The 11,680-nt window shown below is 46.0% G+C and overlaps 1 protein-coding gene across 1 annotated transcript; it reads left to right on the forward strand.

Moving 5' to 3' along the window:
* Positions 1-1,121: 1,121 nt before the first annotated feature.
* MPZL2 (myelin protein zero like 2) lies at positions 1,122-9,694 on the forward strand (the record flags this gene model as incomplete). Its single annotated transcript, XM_080717437.1, has 6 exons — positions 1,122-1,144; positions 2,098-2,336; positions 3,367-3,533; positions 3,768-3,978; positions 6,432-6,579; positions 9,634-9,694. The coding sequence occupies 6 exons, from the start codon at positions 1,122-1,124 to the stop codon at positions 9,692-9,694; spliced, it is 849 nt and encodes a 282-aa protein (XP_080573563.1).
* Positions 9,695-11,680: the final 1,986 nt, after the last annotated feature.

Genomic DNA, 11,680 nt, shown 5'->3' on the forward strand with positions numbered 1-11,680 from the left:
CTTTCTTCTTCTTTTTTTTTTTAAAAATCTGTTTTGGAACTGGGGCTCAAACCCAGAGTACCATATCAGCAAGGCAGGAGCTTTGCCACAAAGATAAATCCCAGCTGCCTCATCTCACCTTGCTGCTTATGAATCCAGCTGTAATAACCCAACTTATTCCTCTTAAAAATCCCCCTTGGCAGCCAGGCATGGTGGCGCATGCTCATAAACCCCCTTGGGAGGCAGAGGCAGGAGCGTGCAGAGGATCGTGCAGGTTCGTAGCTAGCCTCGCTGGCTTAAGAGACCCTGTTTCCAAATAAAAATATTAAAAATAGGTGTCTGGGAGTGTAGCCCAGAGGTAGAAGGGTTCCATCCCCAGTACCACAAAAAAAAAAAAAAAAAAAATCCCCCTTGGCAACAGCTAAGCATCACTCTGGTCCTGTAGAGTGCCCCCACAGACAACCTATGTGAACTTCTAGTCTGTAAGTGGATTCAGGTTCCACCCTTTCCTGGAGACCCTCCTTGGCAGGTTTTATCCCAATATGCCTGTGCTGCCGGAGAGCTGTCTTGTCTCCCTGACCTCTCACCACGAGGACCCATAGGCGCCGGCACACATCTGGTCCTGTTTGGGGCAGACCCGGGCCTTTGGCTCCACAGAAGGGGTGACTCTTGGTGTCCACCTGGTTTTGCTCCATGTCCACATCCTTTTCCTCCTGTGCTTTTCTTTTTCTTCACTTCTGTAATTTGCCCTCTTTTGATGTAATTCCCTCCCTGCCTCCCTTCCTCTTTCCTTTGTGCTGGGGATCTAACCCTGAGCCTTGCTGCATGCTAGGCAAGCAGCCTACCACTGAGCTACACCCGGCCTGGTGTTCTCCCACACAGCCTGCCCCTGGCTCCTCTCCTGGAAGTCTCTCCGTTCCAGGGTGCGGCTAAGATACTGCACTGCCAAGGTTCCCCCAGCTCTAATCTAGGGATAGCGGCAACTCGCCTCTGTTCAGGCTCCATCCCTGGTCTGGCCTACTTCCTGTCTTGAGTGTTGCTTCACCAGTCAGTGTCTCTGCCAGACAAGGAGGCCCTTTTTCTCATTTAAATTCCTTTTCTTTTGGAATTTCTCAGACAGATGGCTGCCCTAAATATGGCAGATGAAACCTGAGGTCCCAAAAAGGTATTTAGACTTTCCTTGAGTTCCCTGTTTGATTTTTCACATAAGTTGTCATTTTCTAGAATGAGAGACAGAAAGATTCCATCTCTGTCCCCTGTTGGCTGGGTGACCCTCCCCTGGGTTCTCAGTGCCCTTGCTGCAGGCAGCCTGAGCTGCTTTGAAGGGGCTGTGGGGGTGAGAGGCTCCCTGGAGAGGCACGCTATAATTGAGATTCTTTTTTCTTTTTCTTTTCTTTTCTTTTTCTTTCTTTTGCAGTACTGGGATGGAACCCAGGGGCATTCTGCCTCTGAGCTACTCCCCCAGCCCTAGTTTTTAGTCCTTTTATTTTTTAAATAGGGTCTCACTGAGTTGCGAAGGGCCTCGCTAAGTAGCTGAGGCTGTCTGCAAACTGTGATAACTCTGGTCTCCAGCTCATGAATGCTGGGATTAAAACCGTGCACCACCACGCCCGGCGTAATTGAGATTTGATTTGGTGGCTGGCTTTGTTCAGCTGGGTCTAGGGAGATCTATGTGCTAGAAAAGGTACCGAAATCCGAAATCCCCGTGGTAATGTTTAAATAAGTTGAGGACATCAGTGATAGGACTCTTGGTCTAGCAGGGCTCTTAAGGAAGAGGGGCTTTGACTGCAGTCCTGGGCTACTTATCTCCCGAGGGTGCTTTAGGGTGAGGAATCACTGCAGGCTGGTTTCTAAGTCCACTTCCCAGGCTTGAAAGCCTGTTTTAAAAGGGTATGTGTGAGACAAACCCAGAGCGGCAGGACGGTTCAGACGGCACCACCTCTGGCACCACCTCCTCTGACTGATTCCCAGGGCGTCCAGAGGCCAGGGCCCAGTCAGCTGAGCTGGAAAGTAAAGAGAAAACTGCTGGGTTTGGGACCTTTGTGCCGACGTGCCTGAGCGGTCCAGGGCGGGAGCTGGAGGGGAGGGAGTGGAGTGTGGCCCCACCTTTCATTCCAGCACTGGGCCGGGCAGGCTGGATGAGTCAGGACTGGTTGGCTTTGCGCTCGGATTCCCGCAGGTGAGGGACTGGAACTCTCCTTTGAGAAGCCTGCTGCCCGCTGCTCCCAGCGCACTCGGCGAGGTGCTGGAGCCTGGGTCTGCCCGGTCTGGCTTCTGGGGCCAGGGCTGGGTCTCCCTCATGGGTGGCCCGCGCCTTTCGTGGGTGGCGCTGCTTCTCCTCGGCCTCCAGCTCACAGGTAAGGACTCTGGCCCATCCTGCGGACTGTGGAAAGGTTGTTGAGAAAGCCACAGGAGTTTTATGGAGGAGCCCGAGACAGTTGCAGTTGGTTTTGGCTTGGATTTTACTGAAACTGTAGTCGGGGGTTGTTTAGGGAGACTGCTTTGGACAAACAGGTTTAGGTGTGTTCTGCCGCCAGTAATTCTGGCACACAGAGGGCTTTCTAATCTCAGGTTACAACGCACTATTTTTGTGTGGCTGCTCTCAGCCTCTGGCTGCCGGGTGGACTGGGTACTTGGATTTTGTGTGTGCATCTGGGACTCCACACAGGTCTGAGAAAGCCAAGGTTGTTCGAGGGAGACCCACCGTGGATTTGAGGCCGCCCCAACACACATAGTGTGGTAAAATATGCCATGTGGTACAAAGGTTCCAGGAGTGGCTAAACTGGATCAATCAACCCAGTCTCTGCAGAAGATGGGTAACAAGAGTAGGAAATCCACATACGGGCTCTTTCTGGAAAACTTACCTGCCAAGAGCCCACTGTACACAATATCAATGTAATATACAATGCTCAATCTGTGTGTGTGTGTGTGTGTGTGTGTGTGTGTGTGTGTGTGTGTGTACGTACTGTGGATTGAACCCAGGAGCATTCTACCCCTGAGCCCTATTTAGTTTTTATTTTAAAGCAGGCTCTCAGTAGGTTGCTGAGGCTGTCCTCAAACCTGCGATCCTCCCGGGTACTGATATTTCAGACTTGTGCTACCATACCGGGCACACAATGTTCAGTCCTAACACTTAATGCAATATCTCTTCAGTGCTGTGATTTAGTTCTGCTTCTGACTCCTGTCTGTTTGTGGATGCTAGTAGTTTGTTCTAACAGTTCTGTAGTCAGTAGGTGAGGCTGTAGAGAAAGTGAGAAAGCAGGGAAGGGCTGTCACGGAGACGTGGGTAGGCTGGAGGCTGGAGGCTGGAGTTTTCGGATGTGAAGCGCTGCGCTGCGTTCTTTTAATCCTGCACCCTTGTTAACCCTTCCTCTTCCTTTACTGCAGCTCTTCGGTCCACAGCAGCTGTGGAAATTTACACCTCGGGGGCCCTGGAGGCTGTGAATGGGACAGATGTCCGGTTAAAATGCACTTTCTCCAGCTTTGCCCCCGTGGGGGATGCGCTAACCGTGACTTGGAATTTCCGTCCTCGAGATGGGGGGCCTGAGCAGTTTGTAAGTAGATTATTGTCCTTTTCCAGGGACCTCTGGTTAGAAAAATATGAAGCCAGTCCGTCTGCTCTTGCCTTTTTTTCTTAGCAAGCACAGGATGAGATAGGAAACAGCTCTTGGGACTGGTAGGAGGCCAGTGAAGGGAAGCGAGAGATGGACAGCCGGCTCCATGTAGCTTCTCTTTTAATCTCAGCCTGCTTCCTGAAGGAGAAAGCCACTCGCCCTCTCTCCTCTCAGGTGTTCTACTATCACGTGGATCCCTTCAGACCCATGAGTGGGCGGTTCAAGGACCGGGTGGACTGGGACGGGCATCTTGAGCGGTACGACGTCTCCATTATGCTCTGGAAGCTGCAGTTTGATGACAACGGGACCTACACCTGCCAGGTGAAGAACCCACCTGACGTCGATGGGCTGGTTGGGACGATCCGGCTCAGTGTCGTGCACACTGGTAGGTGGTGGCAGGAAGAATGGTTTGGGGAATGGGTTTGGGGAGCTGGTGGGAGGGAAAGGCAGTCGCCAGTGATGCGTGAAAGGGTAGAGAGAGGGCCTGGCACTGCGGAGCTGGGACTCTCAGAAGAGACTCAAGAGTCTTAGGGCAAAGAGAGAAAGGCTTTGTTTGGTTGTGGAAAGAAACAGAAAGCAAGGCAAAAGGATCCGGGGAGTCTGTTACAAACCTGGCATTGAGATGGTGAACGGGAGAGGAAGGGCCGTCTGATAAAAGGCCAACAATAGGCCTGTTCATTCTCTCATTTATTCAGGATACTTACTGAGTACCTGCTCTGTGCAGGCCTTGTCTGAAGTGCTTGCCGTGTACTATCTCATTTAACCCTCACACTACCTGGGAGCAGACGCCGGTCACAGCAGCTCACGTTTACTGAGTACTTCTCTTATTTCAGGCTTTGCAGGACATGCTGAATTTACCCTTCACACAGTTCATCAGTCTAGTGCGGCTAGTGCCTCCCATAGTACCAACAAGAAGGCTGAGGGTCAAAGCAGCTGTCAAGAGCCCAGAGTCATGGAGCTGGTAAACGGAGTGACTCTGGACTCCACCCACCACCTCTGACTCTAAAACTGGGCTCAGAACTAGTGCATTGAGTTGCTCGCACTTCTACAAAGGAAACCAGTGCCAAGGTCACAGAGAACTGGGACCACACAGACCCTTCAGACCCGTGAGGGGGTGGTTCAAGGACCTGGTGGTCTGGGACAGGAATCCCTGAGCAGTGTGATGTCTGGTCTGGGACAGGAATCCCTGAGCAGTGTGATGTCTGGGCTAGGCCAGGTATAGGTTTGGGCCTGTGTCATGGCTCCCTTTGCCAACCACACATAAATCCTATTTTCCTCATCTGTAAATTGAAAATAATGTAGTGATTTTGGTGAGAACAAGACTGAGAGCATAAATTTGAAAATTATCAAAATTCTGAAAAGCTGAAAACTGTAATTGTTGCCCTATAGTGAGTGCTTACATTGGGGAATAGTCACAGTGTGAAACAATTTATATGAATTGTTTTATATTTTATAGAAACTCAAAAAAATGGATATTAGCCAGGCGTAGTGGCATGCCTGTAATCCTAGTCTAAGAGTCTGAGACGGGAAGCTCACAGGTTCAAGGCCAGCCTTGTAAACTTAGAGAGACCTTGTTTTGAAATAAAAAAATAAAATAGGGTTGGGGATGTAGTGCTCAGTTTGGGTTCAATCCCCAGCACCACACACACACACACACACACACACACACACACACACACACACACACACAAAGAAATGGATATTGTTATCTCTATTGTATACAGGAGGAAATAGAAGCTCAAAAAAAGTAACTACCCCAAGTCACATGGCTAGTTAGGGGCAGAGCGGGTACCGGACGAGCTCTCTGGTGTGTGCTCTCATCCAACACACTACCACTGCTTCAAGCCAATATGTCTGTAAAGTGGTTACGATTTCCTCCTTTCATTCCTAGTAGTTTAAACCAGCCCTCGAGGCCCTGACAATAAAGAGCTGTGTGGCCTATAGAAGTCATTTGAGTATTGAAAGAAGTAATGTAATGCCTTTGGACCTTGGTGTATTCTAATGAACAGGTTAGGCCAGAAGTCAGTGGTTCCCAAGCACCTCAGAATCTCTGCTCTTTGAGTCTCTAATGAAAGCCATGCCCCTGAGAAATGGAGATATATACAATGAGACATGAGCTCTGTGGGCTCGTGGACCACCTCCCGCTCTCCCTACTTCCTGATGGCTTTAGGCTGGAAACTCCTAGATAGGATTCTCCAGTGCCCTTTCAGGCTCTGAGGGCTTAACTGAAGTATAAATCAGAAATCCAATGAAAGGGCAGGAACATGAGGCTTCCCTTCCCTTTGGTCCTCTCTTTGACCCAACTGTAGTCACTGCCTATCTTCCTAAAGGTAAGAGCTCCTGGAGAATAACGTCTCTGGCGCTTCATTTGTATCACAGTGTCTGGAACACAGTAAGTCCTAATAAATCTGAGTGACGGAGTGACCAGGGAAAGGGAGTCCAGGAGGAGTGGGCTGGGCACTGGGTTTGAGGGTTAGTAACAGCCTTGCCCACTGGGCGGTTCTCCTGACTCAGCGGTTCTCAAAGCCTTGGCGTCACTCACCCGGTCGACCAGCTGACCCAGACTGCTGGGCTCCACCTGCAGCCTTCTAATACCGCAGGTATCTAGGTGCGGCCGAGGATTTTCATTCAGAGTTCTCAAGTGACGCTATTGCCGCCACTTGACAGCCACTAAGGTGTCCTGCGGCTACTCGGGCTTCCAGGGTGAAATGGTATTTTATGCATAAAGGTGTAGAAGCCTCCACTCCGTGATAAACGCGTGGCTCCTGGGTCTTTGTGTTTCCCCGCGGTCCTCTCCTGAGGCCCCCACCTGACTGCCTGGTCTTTCTCTCCTTACAGTGCAGTTCTCTGAGATCTACTTCCTGGCTCTGGCTATCGGCTCTGCGTGTGCACTGATGGTCATAATAGTAATTGTGGTGGTCCTCTTCCAGCATTTCAGGAAGAAGCGATGGGCCGAAAGAGCTCATAAAGTGGTGGAGATAAAATCGTAAGGCTGGGCGGTTGTGGGAAGGTCGCCTTCTAACACTTCTGATCCATGATTCCTGGGACTTTGCAATGGGGCTAAACAGTTGCTGACATAGGTTCTTCCCTTTGAGTAAACCCCATCGAACATGCCTCAAGACAGATATAGTGGGGTGTGAATAGGAACTTCACAAAAGGTTTCCCAACTTTATAAAATGCCTCACCTTATGATTTGCTTACTGTGTGGGATTTGATGCTATAAAATCTGCTTACTTAAGCTTTTCTAGAACATTCCTTAACATTAGTAAGAACAATTGTTCTAGGCAGTGGCTGGGTCCCTATGAAGCATGAGAAAGTCTGCTGCACTGGTAGTAGATGCTCAAATACGCTTTAAAATGGAGATAGCTAGGCCTGGTGGTGAATGCTTATAAGCTAATACTTGGGAGGCTGAGACAGGAGAATCGCAGGTTCAAGACCAGTCTCAACATCTTAGTGAGGCAAAAATAAAAATAAAAAATAAAATCCAGCTGGGAGTGTAGTTAAGAGGTAGAATACCCCTGGGATCAATTGCCAGTAAATCGCGTGCGCACACACACACACACACACACACACACACACACACACACACACAACTTTATATATCCTAAAGTTCACCCTTTTAATTATCATAATGAACTCCAGAATCCCCAAGATATCCTATATCCTTTATTTATCACTCCCTATTCCCCTATTCTTTTCTCCCACCTGCCCTGGACACCTACTCATTTACTTTTTGTTTAGGAGGAGTTGCCTATCCTGGACATTTCCTGTAAAGGGAATCATAAACTATGTGGTCAGCCGAGAGTGTAGGTGCATGTTTGTAATCGCAGCATTTGGGAGGCTGAGACAGAAGGATCATGGTTTGAGGACAGCCTCAGCTACTTAGTGAGGCCCTTTGCAACTTAGACCCTGTTTCAAGATAAAAAATAAAAAGTAGGCTAAGGGTGTAGCTCGAAGATAGAATGCCCCTGGGTTCCATCCCTAGCAAAAAAAAAAAAAAAAAAAAAAAAAAAAAAAAAAAAAAAGTGGCTTTATATCCAGCTGTTTTTTTTTATCATTTAATATAATGTTTTGAGAGTTCATCAGTATTGTAGCATATGCTAATACTTCATTCCATTTTTTTTTTTTTTTTTTGGTGGTACTGGGGGTGGAACCCAGGGGCTTTCTACCTCTGGGCTATACTCCCAGCCCTATTTTATACTTTATTTGGAAACAGGGTTTCACTAAGTTGCTGAGAGCCTCACTCAGTAGCTGAGGCTGGTTTCGAACCTGTGCGATCCTCCTGTCTCAGCCTCCCAAGCACGGGGATTACAAGCGTATATACTGCCACACCCAGCTGAGGTTGGTCTTGAACTTGTGATCCTCCTGTCTTAGTTTCTCAAGTACTGGGATTACAAGAATGTGCCGCCGTGGCCGGCTCTCACGGAGATTCTGATTTGTACTTTCATAATGACCAATGGTGCTGTGTATTTTTTCCGTGTCTTAGTGATCATTTTGTATTTCTTAATTGGAAATACATCTATTCATGTAGCTTTCTCACCTCAAAACTGGGTTGGTTACTTATTGTTGAGTTGTAAGAGTTCTTTACATAATTTGAATACTAGTCCCTTACTGGATACATGACTTTCAATTATCTTCTACCATTCTGTGATTGTTTTTTTAATTTTCTTGATAATATTTTAAAGTGGAAAAGGTTTTAATTTTGATGAAGTCCAATTTCTCCTTCCTTCCTTCCTTCCTTCCTTCCTTCCTTCCTTCCTTCCTCTTTCTTTCTTCCTCCTCCTCCTCCTCCTCCTCCTCCTCCTCCTCCTCCTCCTCCTTCTTCTCCTCCTCCTCCTTCTTTTTTTTTTTGCAGTACTAAGGATGGAACCCAGGGGCATTCTACATCTGAGCTACACCCCCCAGTGCTATCTTTTATTCTTTATTTTGAAACAGGGTCTCACTAAGTTGTGGAGGGCCTCACTATGTAGCTGAGGCTGGCTGCGAAAATGTGATCTTCCTGTCTCAGCTTCCCAAGTACTGGGGTTACAAGCTTGTGCCACCATACCTGGCTAATTCTTTATTTTGAAACAGGGTCTCAATAAGTTGCAGGGGGCGTCACTAACTTGAGGTCCTTCTGTCTCAGCCTCCCAAGTACTGGAATTACAAACATGGGCTATATGCCTGGCTAATTTATTTATTTCTTCTTTTATTGCCAATGTATTGTGTTACATCGAGAAACCACTGCCAAATCCAGTATCATGAGGATTTTCTTTTCTTTTGGTTCCTGAGGCTGAATTGAGGAGCGTTCTTCTTCCGAGCTACACCCTGAGTCTAATTTTTTATTTTTTATTTGGAAACAGAGTCTCACTAAGTTGCTGAGGCTGGACTTGAACCTGTTATCCTCCTGTCTCAGCCTCCCAAATACTGGGATTACAGGTGTGGGCCACTACACCTGGCTATGAATATTTATACTCATATTTTCTAATAAGAATTTTATAGTTTTAGTCCTTACATTTAGTTCTTTGATCTATTTTGACTTAATTCTTGTATATGGTTGAGGTAGGAGTCCCAGTTCATTCTTTTGCATGTGAATATATAGTTGTCCCAGCACCATTTTTTCCCCCTCAGGACCTATTTACTGAAATAAATATAATTGATTTAAAGGAGCCAAGAAACCTACCTCTGAGGTTCTGGTTTCAATAGAACATGATCAATAAAAATGGCTTCTAGGTCTGTTCTTTTTTGAACAGGAGTAGAACTTAGAGGTAAATACTAATGATTAAAGTTATGTTCTTTAAGAACTTCTAGAGGTCCCACCTTGGATCCCAAGTTGTATTCCCTTATATTCGGAAAAGTGTCTTAAATTCAGATACCCAGGGTAATGTGAAGGCAACATATTATTAGATAGAGGGCACTAGTGGTCTAATCCTCTGTCAGTTTAGAACTACTCTTAGGTGTATGTAATTCTTCTCAAAATATGGGGGAGAAAGTACTATATCTGTCATTTCTGTAGGATTTACCTCTTGTTCACTTGACACTTGGTTTCTGCTTGTTACAGAAAAGAAGAAGAAAGACTCAACCAAGAAAAGGCCTCTGTTTATATAGAAGCCACAGACTAACACTGCTAGATGGTAAGGTTCACAGATGACTGCTCTTTCCTCAGCTTAACCGGGCTCTCTCCCTCCCTCCCTTTTTATGGTATTGGGGATCCCAGAGGCATTCTACCTCTGAGCTCTATCCCCAGCACTATTTTTACTTTGAAACAGGGTCTCACTAGTGTGATGAGTCTCACTGCATGCTGAGGCTGTGAACCTTCAATCCTGTCTCAGCCTCCCAGGTACTAGGATTATAAGTGAGTATCACAATGCCTGGCTTGTTCCCCCCTTCTCTTCCCTCCCCTTCCCTTCCCTTTTCTTTCTTTTCCTTTTCTTTCCTTTCCTTTCCTTTCCTTTCTTTTCTCTTCTTTTCTTTTCTTCCCCTATGGTTCTGGGGATTGAATCCAGGAGCAGTCTACCTCTGAGCTATACTCCCAGCCCTATTTTTATTTTGAAACAGGGTCTTGCTAGGTTGATGAGTCTTAGTACTTGCCAAGGCTATGATCCTCTGATCTGAGTCTCCCAAGAACTGGGATTACAAGAGTGCATCACCACGCCCTACTCTTGCTTATTTCTGAACTGGATCTCCAAGAGTACTTCTTAAGGTTGTCAAGTGTTTCCTATATGAAATTAGAGGCCCTGAGTCAGGGAGATAAAAGGCTCTCACTAGACTCGTGGATAGCTTCTTTGTATCATGAAGCCAGCTAGACTTGACTTGCTATTGAAGCTGAGCAAATTCTTAGTTTTTTTTGTTTTGAGGATGTGAGGTTATATTTACCACCAGTTGTTACCAGTAACAAACTTTCAACATATACATTTTTTTATTATATTTTTTTGCAGTACTGAGGATGGAACCCAGGGGCATTCTACCTCCAAGGTACACCTCCAGCCCTATTTTTTATTCTTTATATTATTATTATTATTATTATTATTATTAATTATTATTATTATTTTATTTTGGTGGTACTGGGGATGGAACCCTTCTGCCTCCAGGCTACACTCCCAGACCTATTTTATATTTTTTTTATTTGGAAACAGGGCCTCTTAAGCCAGCAAGGCTGGCTTCGAACCTGCGCGATCCTCCTGTCTCCACATGGGGATTACGAGTGTCTGCTACCATGCCCAGCTTTTATTCTTTATTTTGAAACAGGGTCTCACTGAAGTTGCACAGGGCCTCACTAAGTAGTAGCTGAGGTAAATTTTTTAAAATGAAAGGTTTTTTTTGGTAAATCAATCATGACATTAAGAAAGTGACTCAAAGCTGGGCGTGTGGCACACACTTGCAATCCCAGCATTGGGGAGGCTGAGACAGGAGGATTGCAGCTCGTGGCCAGCCTCAGCTACATAGTGAGACCTTTGCAACTCAGTGACCCTGTTTCAAAATAAAGAATAAAAAATAGGGTTGGGGGTATAGCTCAGAGGTAGAATGCCCCTGGGTTCTAGCCAAAGTACCGCAAAAAAAAAAAAATAAATAAAAAATAAAATAAATAAATAAAAAAGAGGAAAAGTGACTCAACAGACATGTCTAGCATTTTGACTAGAGAACTTAGGTAAAATTTGAAATTAATATTTCATTTCTCTCAATTACTTATTGCTCTATAAATTTGGTTTTAATAGTGTGTAATTTTCCTGTTTCCAAGCTTCTCAGTCTTGAACGACTAATAATTTTTTTTCTATGCTTAGAACTTCTTTCTCCCATCCTCTGAAGTAGGTATACATGTTAATCTCTGGATGTTGCAAATCAAGACATGTAAACCGAACTGTACACTCAAGATTAATCTTGACATTGATGACTTTAACTTCGAACACTGTTAGCTCTCCTAATGGAAGAAAAATTCTATATAGATTGCTAGTAGTTGCAAAGAGAGTCACATTTTTGTGGTACTTGGGGTGGAACCCAGGGGATTTTCACCTCCAGGCTATACTCCCAGCCCTATTTTATACTTTATTTGGAAACAGGGTCTCACTAATTTGCTGAGAGCCTCACTAAGTAGCTGAGGCTGGCTTTGA

The sequence above is a fragment of the Muscardinus avellanarius genome, assembly GCF_963383645.1.
Source record: "Muscardinus avellanarius genome assembly, chromosome: 1".
Lineage (NCBI taxonomy): Eukaryota > Metazoa > Chordata > Mammalia > Rodentia > Gliridae > Muscardinus > Muscardinus avellanarius.